The sequence below is a fragment of the Rhipicephalus microplus genome, chromosome X (assembly GCF_043290135.1).
Source record: "Rhipicephalus microplus isolate Deutch F79 chromosome X, USDA_Rmic, whole genome shotgun sequence".
In the NCBI taxonomy this organism is placed as follows: domain Eukaryota; kingdom Metazoa; phylum Arthropoda; class Arachnida; order Ixodida; family Ixodidae; genus Rhipicephalus; species Rhipicephalus microplus.
In genome coordinates, this window is record NC_134710.1 from 137,043,858 (window position 1) to 137,064,047 (window position 20,190).

The 20,190-nt window shown below is 48.4% G+C and overlaps 2 protein-coding genes across 4 annotated transcripts in view; one reads left to right on the forward strand and one right to left on the reverse strand.

Moving 5' to 3' along the window:
• LOC119176865 (uncharacterized) overlaps positions 1 to 20,190 on the forward strand; it is a 118,750-nt gene that overhangs the window by 79,357 nt on the left and 19,203 nt on the right. For both annotated transcript variants that reach the window (XM_075877811.1, XM_075877812.1), the window contains exon 2: positions 6,995 to 7,439. In XM_075877811.1, coding sequence (XP_075733926.1) covers positions 6,995 to 7,439 — 445 coding nt within the window. The remainder of the gene's footprint in view (positions 1 to 6,994; positions 7,440 to 20,190) is intronic.
• The window catches only part of PGAP5 (Per1-like protein PGAP5), a 79,614-nt gene continuing 73,517 nt past the window's right edge, over positions 14,094 to 20,190 (reverse strand). The window contains exon 11 of one of the 2 annotated variants that reach the window (XM_075877816.1): positions 14,094 to 14,324. In XM_075877816.1, the coding sequence (XP_075733931.1) occupies positions 14,321 to 14,324 (4 nt within the window). In that variant the 3' untranslated portion in view covers positions 14,094 to 14,320. Of the gene's footprint in view, positions 14,325 to 18,081; positions 18,287 to 20,190 lie in introns of those variants that run through there. The other variant, XM_075877813.1, reaches the window with a different exon arrangement.

Below are 20,190 nucleotides of genomic sequence, written 5' to 3' on the forward strand. Positions count from 1 at the left end.
CATGGTGTTTAGGTAATCTGCCTAGTTCAAGAATGTTGAAAATGCTAATTATCCTGAATTTATGAGATGACGATGTATTTGTTTATGACTGAACACACTCATCACGCTCTGAGCATAGCTTCATATACCGTTATAAAAAGAAAGAAAAGGTCAGACATAAAATTAGGAAAACCTCTTGTGACTCCAAAACGCCAACAAAATAGGATATAGCCTTAACCGCAGCGCCAGCCTATTCCTTAGCAGCTAAAAACATTTCGCGTTTACTTTTCATGCACTCCAACCGCCCGCGGCGTATTTGCTTAACGTAACAATTCCATAGAAGTTGCCGATAAGTTCGCAAAAACAGGAGCGTGCAACTCGTCAATTGACAGGAAACGTCAAAGTAGGAGTGCGACCACCCAAAATCAGCGCACTATGCAATAAAACGTGACTAATAATTTTTGCACTACAACCTTAGCTAATTTTGAAAGCTGCGTTTAGTGTTTTTTTATACAACTAGCAGTAATAAAAGAGTAATCGCTCGCCGCTAAATTACAAAATAAGTAAACAAAGTTGTACCATTTGGTTATGCGTCGAGCAAGACATCTCGCAAAACGTGTTGCTGGCGCTGTTTTTATGCATTGTTTTTGTTTTGAAAATTTGATTTAAATGAATAAACTATAGCTCATGGTTGTCGTGTTGTCCTAACCGTCGTGCAAGCCCGTTTTTCTTTTGTGTGTGTGTGTTGTACCCGGCGCAACGTTGTACAGCTACAGTTTCTCTTCCACAATTTCCAATACAGCTACTCGCACGTAGAGCCTCGCGCATGTTGACGTGCATCATTGAGGTGCCGATAGGTGATGAACAATAGCAAATGTTTATTGTTCAAAAGCTATGGGTCGCTTATGTCGTTCCGCAGTTTAGAAAAAACTGGCGCACTGTTCGTTAATTTACCACACCGAGGCATATACATCTCGCCCGACGCTTTCACTGCATAGCTGCGGCTCCTCCGCACGCACGCGGACAATGCGGGAAGCGGAATGTTGGGCAGCTGCCGTCGCATCAAGGGAGAGGGGCGTGAAGAGAGGAGTGAATCGAGCGTAAAGAAACACAAAGGCGAGTGAAGCTACAGCGGAAGCGAGAAGGTTCGCGATTAGCACAACAAAACCATGCCGGCTCGAACGCATGTATGGGTTTAAAGGGGGGGGGGGGGGGGGCCGAGCGTGTCCAACACGCCTCGTCGGCGCTCTCGCGCGTGCTCGCGCTTTCTCGTCGATGGCCCCGCACGACTTCTCTTTTCGCCCGGTTCGCACATCTGAGCGCGAAATGACGGCACGATGCGCTCCTGTTTCGCGTTGCTTTCTATCGTTTTTCCTTTTAATTTCCGTTCATTTTTGTCGTTCACGGCTGTGGACGAGCAAAGGCAAATAGAGGGCGCGCCGTCAATCCGCAGTGATTATATTTGCCTTTTTTTTTGCAAGAGAAAACGTTTTTTCATGCGTATGCGCATAACGAGACAAACTTTTGCACTACTTTAGACTTTCTGAGACGCTATGCACACAATTGTGCGCACCACTCGTTTTTGCTATTTGCATAAAGTATTCAAAGAAAGAGCAAGTTATATCGTACTTTGGATGAATTGAACCTCCTGTATGGCAAATTTGTCTTCATTTAACTTCATTTTGTAGTGTATTGATACATATGATCACTTCTCTGAAGGCACTGCCACGTCCGACGCGCCGCTTCCTTCCAGTCATGTGAAAAGCACAACTTTTTTTTTTTCCTCAAAATGAACATAACCAAAAATGAATTCACACTACATTTCTGGCCTGGGATTCTGATTATGCCAAAAAGATTAATGACTTTAGGGTAAATATATATTAAATTACAACTTAATTGGGATGAGTTACTATAACACAAATTCTGCAATTATTTCATTATATTGGTGCAATAGAATATTGAGTGCTTTTAAGTATCGTTGTAGTGATTTGACACATTCACGGACAGTTCTTCATGGGTGGTGTCTGCAAGAGTTGATGATGTTCTGACGCTGACGCTGTATAGCATGAGACGATATCCGAGGCTCCTACAATGTGCCAAGAGGCAAGCCTGGCCTGCTCCTACAGCTGCGACGATGATGTAGCATTATTTTCACGCCTACTTTCGTTCATGACCACCGTTTCTGGTGTGTGCTAGCCTCGACACATTTACTTTGGGTGCTTAAGTGACTTACACTCACAGTGAGTTCGTCTATCACGCAATTTAAACCATTCAATCGAATTGGTTCTTTCGTTTGTTTATTATTCCTTTTGTGTTGCAACATAATGTCTAAATTCATAGGTAATTTTTTTTTTCGTTTCGCTAATACCCGTATCGCTGAATTTAGATCTTCATTTCACCGCTCTGTGTATTTTAAACGAATATAGGCCTCCTAAAACAATCTGACGGTAAAACCTATAGGCTGAATTTATCATCATATATTGAGTTTAACTTGCAAAGTTACTTTTGGGAAGGTTACTTTAAAAATCCGTAAGGTACACAGAAAGTCGCAAGAACATGTGTAGGCTATTCCATAAACTCACATTCATTCCGATGTTGGCCGCGCACATAAACATTAGCACCAATTTTTGAGCCATAGTTTTTCGCTTGAAATTTTATATGCCGAGGCAACGCTATAAGAGACTTCACTGCAATCTCATTAAACGCGCAGCCCCCACGCCGCACACACAATCGTGCACTTATTTTTTTCTTCTTCTTTCGCCTTTGTTTCACGAATTCATCCCGCAACGTGACAGATCGAGTAATCAAAACGCCGATGTAACAAAGCAACGCACCTCACTGCCAGCGCATATTTCATAGTGTCTTCGTTGGTGTTATGGTGCGCAAAAAGAACTAGCCAGCAAATCGTCTACGTTTGTCACATTGGTATTGGCGCAAAGTTGTTAGCCTGACGTGCCGGGACACGGTTGTCTTCGGTTTCAGGCATATTCTCTTAAATTTCTTTCCTATGACGAAACAATGCACATACATGTGAAACAAAGCACACGTGTGTGCGTTTACATAAGTCAAGGTGCGAGAGGTATTATGAAATGTGTCTGGCTTGATATGTTATAATATCCGTATATATGAAGGTCGATTCGGCGCAAACCTCCTCTACATTCGATTTCCTTGAAAGAAGAAGAAAAAACGAAGCGTGCTCGAAATAATTCACTTAGAGTATTCGATGCCGTTCGTGAATTCTGCTCCCGCCAATGGAACACGAATACGTTGGCGCGGTAGTTAGTGCCGAGCATCTAGAAGGAGCGCGCACAACTCAAAAGCCATCAAAACTGTTCTTCCATGGCGTGACATGCATATGTTGGGCGCTATCACTCGGCACCTTCGCGAACACTGCGCCACGCGTTTCTTGACGGAAGGAAAAAGATATCGATGCCGCTCCGGGGGACCTCACAGCGAGGGTACGCAAAAATAAAAGAGCGTCTTATCGTTGGCGTATTCGGTGGGTACATTATCGTTGCCTAACATGCGCTGTACTTTGTGCGAGAATTTTGACCCTATGTCGTCGTCACCATACGAATTAAAAGAAGGGCAGTGGTGCAGCCCGATTTATATTCGCTGATTATATTCGCCAACGCAGCTCGCCAACAAGAAATGCTCGTCGTTGTGGCTTCGTCTCGTGGCATTCGTGAACTTGCGGTCGCTGTCAGTGGGTCTGGTTTCCAGAGCAGCGCACCTTTAGTTACCATCCCTGCCATATAGCGCCGCCGATCTTCCTCGTCAATTTATTGCAAAACGGGTCACAAAGCACAGCGCGCGCAAATTGGCCAGCACTTCAATTAAAGCGAGCGGAGAAGCAGGTGTACAGCCGCCCTGTAGCTCCGCGCGGGCGATGGCAAGGTATCTACAACCGCGAGGGGGGCTGCTTTTCTGATGCTTCCGCAGGGAAGAATGGCACCCGGCGCGATACGGCCGCAGGCGCTCATTTTTCGGAGTGCTGCGGGAGCGTAATCGCGTCCGCGCCAAACAAGAGCAGCGCCCGCTCGCGCCACCGCAACCCCTTCGCGCCTTCCGAGATTTCACTATCACGTCTACGCCTGTATATTACACAAGGGCCCGGACATATCGCGCGGGCTAACCTAATTTCTGGCCCATAGCGTGGCTTCCGCAAAGTGGCATAGCGGGGAGAAAAAAAATAATGAAAAAAAAAGGAGGGGGAAACGAAGGCGAAAATTCCGAGCATCGCGGGATGATCCCCATCAGCGTATCACTTTACCCTGATGGTCTGTAAACGGGCCTGTTTTATACGCCTGCTGCTGGCAGCCGCATGCGGCCAACGCGGCGGCTCTCGGCCCGAAAAGCGTCGAAAGCGCGTCTCGCGCTGCAGTCGCACTCCGCCATTGGTAATCCAATTTTTGGCCGATTGATTCTGCCGTTCGCTGAAAACGCGCGCGGTCTGGCATTATTAAATTTCAAAGCCGCCCCACCGGCCTAGGGGGGTGCGGGCGTGCAAACGCTATCAGGGAACGTTTAATTCCCCGGAGACATAGGCCAGCGCCGCGCAGCGGCTGCCAACGGCCAGCCCGCTTCGACGCCCATCGGCGCTGTTGGCGATGTCATTTTCTGGTTGCGGAAGCGTGAGCTCTATTTTTTTTTTCTCGGGAAATTTTCGTCACTTTAATGCTCGTTCGTACATCTCTCGTAATAGGTACACATTTATATTATTCTTTTGGCTAGCCTTTTATGCTGCTCTGCGCAAAATGTGCTGGGGTGAATGACGTGCGCCTCCTACATCGTATATGCACTGTTCAGCCTGCACTGCGGCTTGCGCAGAAAGCAGTGACTGCTGCGAAAAAAAAAACACCCACGGCGCTGTGCCGCCGCAATGTGTTTCCAAGCGTTGCCGTGTAGCCGACTTGTCAGATTGGAGCTCCAAACGGAACATAAATTATTGATCTCTCGAACTCGCGTACGAAGCGACGGGCCACCGCGGTGCAGCGCGCCTGACGAAGCTCGGACGAATACAACTGTCCAATCATGTCTGAATCATGACATGTCTGCCCGTCGATCGAGAAGCGAGTTTGCGGCGCAGAGCGAATAACAAACTCTTCGAGGTCCATTAATAACAACCATCAGTGGAACTGATCAGACGATTGTTGGCGAGCGAGCGCGTACGACTGCGGCCGCGGCTGGCTTGCGCGAGCGACGCCACCGACCTGTCGTTAATCGCTCGGGTGAATTATACCCGGACATCGCGGCCGCTGCAGGCGTATCTCGGGGAAGTTGGGAGGGGTTCTTGCTGAATAATCGAAGCTCGCAATGAGAAGCCGTGATGTTGAATTTCGCGTGCGGCTCATTGAGCTTCCCGGTCTCGACGAAGCTGAAATCGACACTCTGCTCTGCTCGCGGGGGTGAGGGGGGCACACACGTGCCCGTCGGCTCTGACTCGCGCTAGCGACGCGATAACGGGTATGCAGTTCTGGCCTTTGGGCAGACGCGCGCGCGCGCCCACCGTTTTTGGCCGTGGGCGGGGACAAGCGCCCAGCCAACTAATCGAACCACTGTCCAGCTCATCGAAGAGAGCTTTGCACAACTGATCAACTTACAATGAAAAGTCAACTCCGATGACACACAGTTTACCTGCTAAACAGTCTATACTGATGAAGAGCGAAAGCTTAGCAGTTCTTGATGATTCACAAGTAGTTTTCTTTGTACCAATCCTATGCACTGGTAAGTGGTGCGGTTGATAAAAAGCAAGGGGTGCCTTGATCTTGCATGCAGTGCTTCTTGTACAGCGTACACGCTATTCTATGTTGTGACTCCATCGCAGTGCTAAACCATGTCAACATATTATAGGGAAGAGAACAAATAATATAAACTTAAAATAATTCTAAGAGGGAAATCCTTTATTTCATTATATTATATAAAGGAACATATATCAAAGTAATGAATTAAATCTGCTGTGCTTATTGGACATATACACGTAATTTATGTTCTCACATTACCATAGTAAGAGCATGTATTTCCTTTTCACACTGCTCGTGCGAGTCTTCAACGACAAGCATGGTATTTCGAGCACATTAGGTATATCATCAGCCCAGTGCATATGTCCTCAGGCTGCACAAGATCACACACGGACAGTTTATCTGAAGCTAGCCTTATTGCTTAAATTATGACTGGGCTTTCATGTGGCCGATGTTCTTTATTTAATAAAGTTTGTATCATTGTAAATTATGTCTTATAAAGTGTATTGAAAATCTGTCACTATAATGTACAAGTACGATCACTTCATCAGGAGTCAGTTCGTCCCACTTTAAGCGATACATTTGCTCCGATGAGCTTGCCTTAATGGATGCACATTCAAGGCGCGCTGAAATTCCGGTACTGCTTCGATGTTTCACAGGCAATGAGCAGGCCATTCATCTGTCAAGAGTATGCCACAGCGTAGAAAACCGCATAACACCAGGCAACGCATAGACGTGCGAAGGGTTCCCCTTCAGGGGTGAGGGGGGGGGGAGGCGAGGGTCTGTCAGAGCGTTCCCTACTCTCTGTTATTTCAATGTATATAGGGCTAATTTTACGCCCTCTCCCGAGTGGCAGCGCCTCCCTCTCTGTTGTGTCAATGTACGCGGCTGACATAGCACCCCCCCCCCCTCTTAGGTGACTCGGGGAGTCACCACACACACACACACACACACACACACACACACACACACACACACACACACACACACACACACACACACACACACACACATAGAGAGAGAGAGAGAGAGAGAAACGTGTGCACGACGTAAGCGATTCTCGTATCTCATAACAGTGCATGTCTGATTCGCTTGCCATGGTGCTCCCTAATTATGAACAGAATGTACTCTACACGTCATAGTGCGATTAGCGAGAAAGTGCTGTATGGCGAGCTGCGTCTCAGCTGCCGTGTTGACGCTGTGTCTGCGATGCTCTTCTTCCTGTTGCGTCAACGGGGGGAGCGTGCTAACGTGGAACCTTTCTTCTCTCGCAGACAAGTTGTGTGAGCCGAGCAGTCCCTTGTTGCTTCGATCCCAGAGGCGCTCCGCGTCGTCTCCGGATACGGGAGCTCCCGGTCTACAGTTCCTGGGCCGCTTCGGTGGCTCGGCGCGGCTCGAAGCGTCGCCACCCTCGAGCGTCTCGTCGCTGGCCGACGAGGAACTCGTGGAAGCGCCCGGCGGCGACTTCTCCTCCCCCGCGCGACGACCCGACAGCGATCCCGGAGGCGCCGAGTCCGGCGGGCCGCCGACCATTGGCTCGCGGCCCGGCAAACAGCGGGACAGCTCCTCCAAGGGCTCCGCACGCGTCGAGAATCCCCAGATCTTGCCTCGTTGCAATTGCGACGAGCTGAGGAATGCCGACGCGCATCTCGAGACAAAAGACCTGTGGGAGAAGTTTCACGAACTCGGTACCGAGATGATCATCACCAAGACAGGAAGGTGAGCATGGAGCAGTTTTGTCGTCCTTTGGCAAGAGGTCAGCGTTCAATGTGCGATGAGTTGCCGTGAGACGACTAGAGGATATATGTTTGTTCGTGCCTGCTGCAGCGTTTAATCGCAGAAGACAGTATACAGGGGAACGAGGGACGCGTAGCGACGACATAGCGCTGGAAGTAGATGGGATGTGTCTTCGCCATGAGAAAGTTTCGCCAGCTGCTCTGATCGCTGTTTCTCGCCAAGTGCGTGCTGGGGAGGGGGGCTCACAAAACAATGAGTTTACGTTAATTTTTTTTTTTTGAAGCATAGATAACATTAAACTCATTCGTGACTAGGCGTTGCGCTTCGTTATATGAAAACGATTCCTTGATCTATAACGCATAAACTACCAGCAAGAACGTGCTTCGAAAGCTGGTCTACAAGGAAGAAACAACGTGAAGTGTAGGTCTGCAGCATCGATTTGCATTTCCATGCTATGGGGATCGACCTTCTCTTCTTTTGCGATCTAATGAAATATGACGGCAAAACCTAAAAAGATACGCACGCACGCGTACATGTTTCATTTCATTAAAAGCAGCGCAACAAAGGGACACAGGGGCTGTGTCCTTTCGTCTGTCATAGACCCAGCTACTCTGTACAAAGTTTTTCTCGAAACAGCACTCGACTATACTAGCTTGAATTCGCGCTCATTGTGCAAATACATAACATTGCAGCTATGTTATCAGCACTGCAAGGCTTCCAGCCCTCAGAGCTTGGCCACACTTTCATTTACGCGTGGACGGGGATTAATTCTGCATTTAAATAAATATGCTTATATAGCTTATCAAGGCTGACCTGGCACCAGCTAGCTAAGCCTCGAAGATCTCCCACGCAGTCAGGAAGACTCCTGTCAGAGGTGTTTGCATATATAACTCAGAAAACAAATAAAAGGCATTTTAGTTTCTGCATAAGAGGCGTCGATGTATATACAGAAAGAGCGCACAATCAAAACTGACGGACGTGAAGGGTCAGTTGTGCACACTGTCAACAATTCTGACCGTTAAATTTGCAGATAAGAAGAGTTTGGGAAACGCGCGCCTGTCTGGGATCAGTGATGGAAGCTTGCAATTTGCAAAACGCAGAACAGTTCTGGCAGCTAACCATGTGAGAACATTTTAGTTCATATTCAAGCGCAAAGGCCGTTCATTGCAAAGTTCCTCGTCTGCTCTTCTTCAGTATGATTAACCATGGTGCGCGACAGCTTCCCGCTATTCATTTCTTCCCTTTTTTTTCATTATTACCATGCATACTGCTACTATCCACTGATTAATACTAGAATATATGAAGTAAACGTTTACGAAGTTGCCAAAATGTGCCCATACAAGCAAAAGCAGTACATCTATTCTTTTTCCCTGGTCTTTCTTTCACGATTTCCTGCGACGACAGGTTACGGCGCGACTCAATTGGAGCTGACGTGTGAACGAGGCAAGCGATAAGCGTTGTGAATATTTAAAGCGAGAATTCGGTCTTTTTTTTTTCTTCGTGTTCGGTACACTTTGTTTCTGGTTTCGCTCGTCCGACCCTGCGCTACTTATTATTACACGCAGCGCGCTTCGCTTTTTTTTTTTTTTTTTGGCTTCGCTCACCATCTTCGCGAGATGACGGCACGCATTTTAACGCCGCACCATGGCTTTTCTCCGAGAAACGCTGCATTTTTCATGGGCGCAATGAAAGAGACTCATTGGGCTGCAACGCCGTGGAAGCATGGCGCCCAGCTTTGTGTACTATTGAGAGAGTGGGTGCGTTAACGAGGATTTCAATGCTTGTTAAAGGTAGCCTTGTGCTACTGAAAATAATTCGCTAGAGACAAGGTGTGGGATGAATGAAACTATTTGATAAACAAAAAAAAAATAAACGTGCATGCAGAAATGCAACTCTTTTAGGGGCGAAGCTCTTAAAGCAGTGGGCCTGTCCCTCAGAGCTCGTCGTGATACGGACCACCTAGTCCCGTGACTCACTCAGCAGGTGCGAACAGACAGGCAGACAGACAGACAGACAGACGGACAGACAGACGGACGAACGGACGGACGAACCGACGGATGGATGGACGGACGGGCAGGTAGGCAGGCAGGCAGGCTATTCACGGTTTACCGATAAAAACCTTCGACGCTTCGCCCCACTCATCATCATCCACTCCGTGGATGTGCTGCGATTTTTTTTCACTAAAAAGGCACTGAAAAGAAAGAAAGAAAGAAAGAAAGAAAGAAAGAAAGAAAGAAAGAAAGAAAGAAAGAAAGAAAGAAAGAAAGAAAGAAAGAAAGAAAGAAAGAAAGAAAGAAAGAAAGAAAGAAAGAAAGAAAGAAAGAAAGAAAGAAAGAAAGAAAGAAAGAAAGAAAGAAAGACGAGGAAAAAGGAGAAGGAAAACGCTATGTATATTTCTTTTGTTCGTCGTGGTTGTTGCTTCTAGAAGCAGGTGTCTTTTCGGGAGTATATGTGCGCGTATACAAGCAGACCGTGCAATGTACGGCTGTTGTACTTAACAATGTACTTAACACACCCGCCACGGTGGTCCAGTGATTATGTTGCCCGCCTGCTGAGCCGCAGAATCCTGGCAACGGCGGCCTCATTTTCGATGGAGGCGAAAATTTTTGAAGCCCGTGTGCTTATATATTTAGGTGCACGTTAAAAAAAACACAGGTAGTCGAAATTTCTGTAGTCCTTTACTACGGTGCCTCTATTTATCATATCGTGGTTTTGAGTGGAACCTTGAAACCGAAAACGTGGTTTTGAGTGGAACCTTGAAACCGAAAACTTATTATACGGATACATGACACCGAGTGCGGCGGCATGGAAGCAACTTCTTTTCGACCAATAATTTTTTTTTTCAAAGAACGCGGGTTCTCTACCTTCATTGAAACTCCGTCAGCTCACGACAATTACACTGTTTCTTGTTTCCTATAAAAAAAATGAAACGGCACTTCTGCCAGTCATCGTCGTCACTCGCGAAACCATTATACTGCAGGAAAGTTGAACAGGGTGCTTTCTCACGCGGGTGATGGAATCAATTTGCGCTGCTTCTTTTGTCGTCATTCGCTCGCGCTTTCTTTTTTTTTTTAAACCGTATTCCCGAGAGCGTAACTTGGGCGCCAGTTGAGCTCTGTACGGCCGATTCTCTCCGAGAGCATGGTGCGTACAAGTTCCACACACTGTCATCGTCGAAAGGATGGCTGCCTGTCCTAAATAATTCATACGGACGGCCGTACACGAAAAGAGCGGGATACAAAAGAGATACAGATCCAGGCGCAAACAACGCCTCGTACGCAAGAAAAAATACCGAATTCCCGACGTTCGCAGAGGAAAAAAGTAAGAAATAAGTGTGGAAAAAAAAGATGAGATCGCGGCAACCGAAGAGCCCGGGTCCGGCAGCATGCATGCCGCGTCCCTCGGCACGCGCGGCCGCAACACGTGTGCGTTAAACTCCGCAGGTCTCCAGCGAGCACTCATCGTCAAAGGCGCTGCTTTTTGTTCGTAGCGGAAAGACGCGAACGAGAGAAAAAAAATTAATAATAATAAAGGCTCGCACGCAGTTGGACCAAACGGTGCACAGGATGCTCTCTGTAGCGAGAATATGCCCCCCCCCCCCCCCGCGTTTTTTTTTTTTTTTTTTTTGCAAACGCAATGTGACGGATATGCATATAACATCCCCCACCCCAAATCGGGGGAACGTGGGTGTTGGAGATGGTGGAGAAGGATGGCGGCTCTTTCGACCGCACTGAAAATGCACGAGAACAAGCGCGGAAGCAACACTTGCGGGAAAAAAAAAAAGAAGATTAGCGCTGATGGACGACGTGAAGAGATCATGGTCGACGTGCCCTGCTCGCTCGCCTGGCTTCACTGAGTGCCTGCGCTTTTGTTCTTGCCAAGGGAACCGCTTCTGCGCGAAGATATTTAGTCGTGGTGTTGTTTTTTTCTGTCGTTCTTATCCACGTTTAATGGGCCTCGCACCACGCACCTTTCGAGGCATGCTCGCCACTTGCTCCTCACGATGATAGCGCGGGTATGCTGTCGAAAGGCCTTGTCTCTCACCGGAGTGTCAGAATTCGTTTGCGCACTGCACACGCATGGCAGCGAAAGGAACGCGGACAAGCGGAGGAGTAGGCGAAGAAAAGGGCAAGTATAAAGGCTGTGCTTCGAAGCCGCGTATCGATCTTGCCCCTCCGTGCACCGAGCCGGGCTGCATGTATGCCGACAAGCGCTGTTGCCGCACGCAATTAAGGAGTGTTGAAAAACGGCTGTAGCTTTTCGAAAATATATTTCGAATCTCGTGATAGACGTAACCAAACTGCTACCTGTATCTGGTCGTGTGTCATCATACGTGTAGCGTCAAACGCGAGGACGGCAGTAAGAATACATGCACATTGCAATGTGCGCATCCATACCAGTCAGTCAAGAACTTTATTAAAAGGTCCTGGGACTTTCAAGCCACCAAGGTGTCCACGAGGGACAGCAGCCGCTACTGTAGGCGATGCCCGAGTCGGGGCGGGAACGTTCCGCCAATTCTTGGGCCTTCTGGACTGCCTTTAGTTGGGAGCTTGGGACTCCTGAGTGCCTCTTTTCAGTCGGACTCACTGGGGTCCCTGCGGTAACGAGGGACATTGCCAGAGCATGTGTGCGAGTCAGCAGCACACTTCTGTGCAGACAGTGTGGATTTACGTCTGAGTTGTAACGGCTGAGTCGGCCCCGTGATGGATACGATCCCGTTCGTATAGATTGCGAAAGGCTACCTCTTGCGCGCGGTCGAGCTTTTCATGTGGTGCTTCTGTCGTGTCTGTAGTGTGAGGTAATTTCGTGAAAGCTGAGTAAAAGGTCATTAAACTGTACGTCTGTGCCCAGCTATATCGCAAGAATATCTTCACTGACGCAGCCAAGTTTAGAATAGACAATCATGACCCAATGTCATTTGTTGGAGCGGCCAGCAAAGGAGCTGCGGATCGGGTTACGCTGCAGCTGATCGCGAGCGAACACTGAAAGACAACATGCGGCAAAGGACATGCCGATTCATTGCAACTGAGCCACAACATGTGCCCAAAGATGGTTGTCCCCAAAGTAAGAGATGAAAAACTAACTAGCCCTTATTGCTGTCCCCATCCAAAACCTAGATATGGAATCTTTTAACATTCATTCCCCTCTCTTAATCGGGCAACTTTGCCGAAAACATTCGGCGAACGGTGCCAACTGACGTGCGCGTGAGTCGGTGCCGAGGCCGTACATTTGGATGGGCACATATGGTTCATGCTTGCACTGCAGAGCGGTAGCACAACTCTTTAACTTGGTCTGTGCGCCTTTTAATGATAAAAATGTTCACGACGACATTGGACATCAGCGCTTCATCTCTGTGAAAATTCGGCCAATCTCACTCATTTCGGGAGACGATATGTCATGCGCCCCAGTATATAGGCAAGTATAGTGGCATATATATCATTTTTTTTTTATCATTGCTTCGAGTCAAGTGTTGCGAGTCGGACCAACTTTGTGCATTTGAAGCACGCCCGTATGGAGAAATTTTTCGCGGATGGGGATGAACCAAGTGTGCCTATTTGAGGAAGCTACAATTTGGAGGTGAAGAAGACTGATAGGACCGAGCTCCCTCTCACCGCCATCCTGGCTGCGGGATTGATCGTTGATGATTGATTGATTTGTGGGGTTTAACGTCCCAAAACCACCATTTGATTATGAGAGACGCTGTAGTGGAGGGCTCCGGAAATTTTGACCACCTGGGGTTCTTTAACGTGCACCGAAATCTGAGTACACGGGCCTCCAACATTTCCGCCTCCATCGGAAATGCAGCCGCCGCAGCCGGGAATCGAACCCGCGACCTGCGGGTCAGCAGCCGAGTACCTTAGCCACTATAGACCACCGCGGCGGGGCGCGGGATTGATCGTGGCCTTGCAGGCGCGTAGACTTTAGTGACCCCCCAAAGGTAAGCTCAGGTATACGTCGTTACGTCGGTATTAACGTTAGAGCACAGATGTCAGTTGTATCGAAATGAATTTCACGTCACTAAGCGACGATGGGCATATAAGAAATGGTTTCCGGCGTATTCTTCCGGGTTAGGCAGTGGTTAAGTCACAGGAGTTAGTGCTGACGTTGTTTCAAAACCCGATAGCGAACAATACAACCGCAGTTAACGTTGTCGCGATACGAGGACATCATAGGGTCTTTTTCATGAGCAGTTTCAATACTTGACTACCACGCAGAATGAGGTTCGATTCCGTCTACCACCGCGATCTATCCGTTCCTCCGAATTTCCCTCACCGACAACGCTGCCGACGGCTGCCTCTTCCGTGATACCATAATGTCATCGCGTAAAGCTTTTTTCAAAATCTTATCACCGTACCCATTTTGATGCAGTTTGTCACCTGTGCCTCGTACCCGTCTTCCTTGTGAGGGAAATGGTTTCATGACGAACGCGACAAGTATTCATTGTGTTCGTCATGCACTAATGCCCTTCCGTGCAAATTTAGGTGCATGTGTGTCAAGTAAAGAAGACAACCGCGAGACGTAGGCGGCTAGATCGATGCGTTGATAGAAATAGACAAAGTGCTTTCAGTTTCCAGAGGAATGCTTCGCATTTTAAAAAAAAATCACATAGAAATCAGTAAGACAAAATACTGGACGGACACGTCAGACTAATTTAATGCCATTCCTAGTTGGTTGTAAACAATCTTTCTTGAAAGGATAATTTTGATTCAACGAGATAGGCTGGGCGGTGGTGCGGGCGATGGGGGCGGGTGAGCGACGACGCAAAGGGGAGAAGTGATTTGGTAGGGCAAGCCTCCGGTCATGATGCCGCAATCCAGATACGTGACGACGCAAGTCTTCCAGCGCTTGAGTTGCAAGCCGGTTCACCTGCGTACGCAACATAAAAAAAAACATGCATATATAGTCAAGACAATGATAGCAATAAAATGTAATACGGCATCTCCCCTTTGCCATAAGGTAGAAACAGCCGCTACACTAATGAGTAATGAATGCGAATGCATTCACCGACTCTGCTCCAGAAAAGAAAAACTACTGTGGCAATATTTTTTCTTCTAAATTACACAGTTCGGCGTGGTTGCTCCTTGATATGTGGGGGTTTAACGTCCCAAAATCTCCGTATGATTATGAGAGACGCCATAGTGGAGGGCTCCGCAAATTTTGACCACCTGGGGTTCTTCAACGTGCATCCAAATCTGAGCACGCGGGCCTACAACATTTCCACCTCCATCGAAAATGCAGCCGCCGCAGCCGGGATGCGATCCCGCGACCTGCGGGTCAGCTGCCGAGTACCTTAGCCACTAGACCACCGCGGCGGGGCCGTGGTTGTTCTTTCGCCACAGCCCACATAAAGATTGATTTTTGCTTTACACAAGTTCACAAAAATTATTTTCACGTCACTGCAAATGAATCACCTGCCCATGAGAAATCATTCGCCCGAAAAAACGCAAGCATTATGTTCAATTATTACATAAATGAATAGATCACTAATGATACGACTGAAGTTCACATTGTAGAGATGAAAAGAATAATTGTGAAAGCGTCTACTTTAAGAAAGGAACGGATACCTCACATTCCACGCAAAGGGAAAAAAAACGTGAGGACGCTTGAGGTTCGAGAAAAGAACGCGATAGCGTGCTCCGTGCGCCGCGGCTTCATTGCTGGCCTGCTTCGGTTCTTGGTGCAGCCATGCCGCAAGAAAACGAACGTCTACGCGCGTAACAAGGACAGTTTCGAACTATCCTAAACTGCCTGCTGCAGCCCCGCCCTGGTGGTCTAGTGGCTAAGGTACTCGGCTGCTGACCCGCAGGTCGCGGGGTAAAATCCCGGCTGCGGCGGCTGCATTTCCGATGGAGGCGGAAATGTTGTGGGCCCGTGTGCTCAGATTTGGGTGCACGTTAAAGAACCCCAGGTGGTCAAAATTTCCGGAGCCCGGCCTCCACTACGGCGTCTCTCATAATCATACGGAGATTTTGGGACGTTAAACCACACATATCAATCAAAATGCCTGCTGCAAGCACTCTTGGAGAGTACTCACTACGTCAGCATTCCTGCGCGAATAACCAAAAACCACAACCTGTGCGTCCGCAAGACTACACGCGATTCTGAGCAGCTGTTCGCTTTGATGCTTTTGCTGATGACGATTAAATATTGGTGGGGCCGTTGCCACTCGCTCGTTGCGCAGTTTACATATCTTAACGCCTAGTGCGATTATATATATATATATATATATATATATATATATATATATATATATATATATATATATATATATATATATATATATATATATATATACGTTTCTGACACGCGACAATATATGCGCTAAGTACACTCATTCCACTAAATGTGACATATTCTTAAAGTTTCTTTCTTTTTTTTTTTTTTTTGAAGCAGTTCTAGGCGACGGCATGGCGAAGGCCTGCTTGCGACGCAAAAGCCATAGGTTCGATTCTCATTCGAACTAAAGATTTACATCACTTTATTTGCATGTACCGATTTTTCGGTCATGGGCAACGCTGAATTTTCACTCACAACTAACGACGGCGGCACTGGAATTTCTGTGACACCAGTCTTCGAACGCTATCGCTTTTATAACGGTCTGCGCGGGTGTAACGGACGACTCGCCATTTTTCTTGACCAGACTGCTGCGACGCGTTTTCCTTCGATTGTCTTCACATCGTCAAAGAACGGTTCCGCCTGCAGAGCGGCCGCCCTTTACGTACTGCCGGCGCACTCGGTTTCGATATTGCCTGGGTCGGTATTGCCTTGGGATTCGATAACAAATATCTCAAACCAAGTGCGGTATCTTCAAGAAATGCGATTCCATAAATTGGGACGCCCTACAAGTTTCAAATTAAACTGCCCTCTTTCCAGCTGTGGAAAGAGTGAAACACGAGAATGAACATGCATTGTCGTTCCCCAATATCATATGCACGAAACGCCGAGAGGATATCGATCGGGGGCCAAATCCGCAAAATATTTCAACTCTCAAGTTGTTCTTTCCCCGCTGCTTTTGTTAACCATGAATGTGAAAATTTCCACCATCGATTAAGAACTGCCTAATTCGAATTCTGGAGAAGTGATTTTAAGTGAAAAGAAGAGGAAAGTGAGCCCAGTAACTGTCTCTCAGGGGGTAGGCACCTCAACAGTAGCTCACGAAGGGTGGGGATAAAGGAGAGATTAAAAGGATGGGATTAAAAGGTAAAGAAAGAGAGAGAGAGGGGAGAGCGAGGCGCAGGGACAGCGAACGACGGAAGTAAGAGAAGATAGGAAAGATGGACACGGTCGCAGGAGTGCGAGGACGGGGCACCACTCGGCGAGAGCTCTTGTCGGCGTCAGGAGACGGCGTAGCGCGAGCCCAGTCGGCCAGAGGTGCGCTGTCCTCGGAGATCGCGGGGGCACAACCGGTCGGCACGAAATCCAGCGAGCGAGTCGGAATTCTGGGCGCAGCCTCGTGTTAGGACAACGCCAAAAGTGTTTGAAGGCGCAATTGTAGCGATGTAACGTTCGTTGCATATTGCCACAGACACTGGCTGCGCTGCAGGCGTCGCGAACCAACGCCGACAGCGCTCGAGTGCTACGAGTTCAAGGCGGCTCGAAGAAAATGAAACGGCGAAAACCCCGTTACGACAAGCAAAGCCAGCCGCGTGCACGCGCCAGCCCTGCACGAGCTCCGAGCGAGGGGCGCGTGACGAGGAAGAAAAGGGCTCGCGATGTCGACACTCCGCGTTCGCTCATCCGGTTACAGCGACGCCGCTGACAGCAGAAAACGGGCGCCTAACTAAAATTTACACCCTCTTGTTTCGCAGCACAAGGCAACAAGGGAATACATTCGGATTTCTCGAAAAGAAAAAAAGCCTAGGTAAGCTTTGTGGATGAAAAAAAAAAAATTCAGCTTGGGCCGGGAATGGAACCTGCGGAACCAACATATTTCCGGTTTGGTCGCTTTGCAGACTGAGAAAACCATGAGGCAAGCAGTTGGCAGAGCGAACGCCTGCGAATAAATCGGCAATTCTAAGCACAATGGTCATCGATTAGGGGAAAATGAGTTTCCTAATCCTCCGTCCTCTTCTTAGTCTACCGCACAAATAATGTCTTTGCTAATCTGATGTACAGCATCCCTATCTGCTGACACTTTCACTAACTCTTACGAATTTTTTTTCCCCCGCGTGCGAATAAAAGGCCTAGAAACCTTGGGCGCTGCATTGCGAATTCCGTAATATGATGGGATGATTTTAACGTGAAAAGGGCGGAAATTTGCGGAAGTTAAAATTGGGCCATGATAAATATCAACGCGCTCATTTTCGAGTGCGTGGCTGTTTACCATGCGTGGCGCAACGTCCCACAGCCGGCGGCGGAACCCTCCGCGGCGCGCGCTAACAAAGCAAACCTACTTGTCATCCTCGACGTGGTCGTCGTAGAAGCGTTCGGCGTCACACGCCTCCCAGGGCTCGCCGCACCCGTAGGCTTCCAGTTCGTGCACCGACTCGGCCTTGGCCCAGGTCTCGTCGGCCGGCGGCTCCTCCTGCGAGTCGGCGGGGGCCGCCTGCTCCTTGGTTCCTTCGTCCTCGTCCATGCCGCTGGCCGCCACCTGCTCCTCCGTGGCGACCGTCTCGTCATCGGCCACCGTGCTGTCCGACAGCGAAGGCACGGCAAGCAGCAGCAGGACAGCCAGCACGGCCCACCGGGAGCACGCCATCACAACCGCCAGCTCGATCGAACGACAGCGAGCGTTCTGCGAGACCCCGGGCCTCGTGCAGGCTCGCGACGCCTATTTCGTCTCGCGGACAGTCACGCCAGGGTGGAAGAGGAAGGCGAAGATCAGGGAGCTAAATGCAATCAGAATGCGCAATCATCAAGTTACGCGTGGTTTTGTTGTTGTTTTAATTTCAGTGGTCAGTTTTGTTTCCTTTAGTTCGTTGCCTGTGTAAAACCTTTAATTACAATGCGACCAATCTCGCTGTAGGGATACGCCAGTTACTGCGGCAACGACGACGACGATGATGTTATGTCATAAGGCCGCAACAACAATAGCGAAACACAGGGAAAGAAAGGAATATGCAGTGGTAGGACACAAGCCGGTAAAATGTATGCATGTATTCACCACGGAGCTGCCTGCCCTGAGAATTCCAGCACGCACGATCGAACGAAAGCAGCGCAGGCACAGACAACAAGCTGACAAACAGCAGCTTTGACTGCAAGGAACGGAGCAGTAGAGTAGTATTGATGTATGTGCGTAACGCACTAAAAGCAAAAGGCTCTTTGAAAGAGAAGCAGTCGACCGAAAATGTAAGCCAGCACTCTCCGCGGCAAACGATGCGACCAACCGAAAAAAAAAAAAAAACATTTATCCGCTACGAATGCCCCCCCCCCCCCCCGCTTCGGGTATCCCCGGCGTGCAAAACGCGGACGAAAGCGAAACGGGGCGCAGACAATAATGACAAACCAAGCCGCTTATGCTGCAGGACAAGGCACGGCGTGTCCTTCCCTCGAGTCTCGTCTTGCGAAAGGCGCGAGACGATAAACGAAAACGCATAAGCTTCGTTGGCTTTGTCTTGTAATCAACGATGACGAAATAATATCTGCGCTTTTACCTGCCAAAACCACGAAATGATTACGAGCCCTTTGTGGAGGGCCCCGGTAATTTCGTCCGTCCTTTAACTGACATCGCACTGTACACGGGCCTCGCCACGTTCAGCACCGCGCCGGACTGTCTCGCAATCAAGTCAGGCGTCGATCCATATTGTAGCGAAGTAACGGACCTCGAGAAACGGTGCTGTGTATACTCAGTGTTGTATTCGTTACAAAAAAATAACTAAATAAATACGTTAATCGTTACTCCAACAAAAAAGAAACGCCTTAGCGCCCTATACGTTACCTACAAAAAAAAAAAAAGGTTACGCGTTACCGAAAAAAGTAACGGACGTTACCTCTGCCGTCACTAAACAATCATAAACATTAATAAATGTGTCTTTGTAACAGGAACTCACAATAAGATTTTTGTCTCAAATTTATGTTTCACATAAAACTTCTAACCCAAAAAATTATTACAATCCATATGACTTGATGATTGATGTGTGGGGTTTAACATCCCAAAACCACCATATGATCATGAGAGACGCCGTAGTGGAGGGCTCCAGAAGTTTTGACCACCTGGGGTTCTTTAACGAGCACCCAAATTTGTGCATACTGGCCTACAGCATTTTCGCCTCCATCGAAAATGCAGCCGCCGCAGCCGGGATTCGATCCCGCGACCTGCGGGTCAGCAGCCGAGTGCCTCAGCCACTAGACCACCAGGGTGGGGCGCGATGTGACTTAGTGATATCTTCTGGTGGCTTCAGGCGAAACTACTCGGAAGACTGCGATAGTATAAAACCGCCACCTTAACGAGTATTATTTGTGCAAGTGTACCACCTTGGCTTAACGATGCTCGTTACATGTGATGGTTTGTGACTGTGGCACATGGTGAAGACCTTTTTCTCAATGCGACATTATGCACAATATCCGATTCACTCACCCATGCTAGCCACAAGGAAAGCATCACTGAACTCTCAATAAATTTACCGTAATCGGCCTTTTCAGAGTCCGAACAGCCCCTCCAGTGAAGATTGTCGAAATCGAAACTGGCGGTCTCTGAAATTGACCGCCGCGCTCAACTAGGCAATCGTGGAGACCTGCATTGCCCCCCATCCCCTGGTCAACTCCTGTCGTCTCGTTTGGGCCACCAAGACAT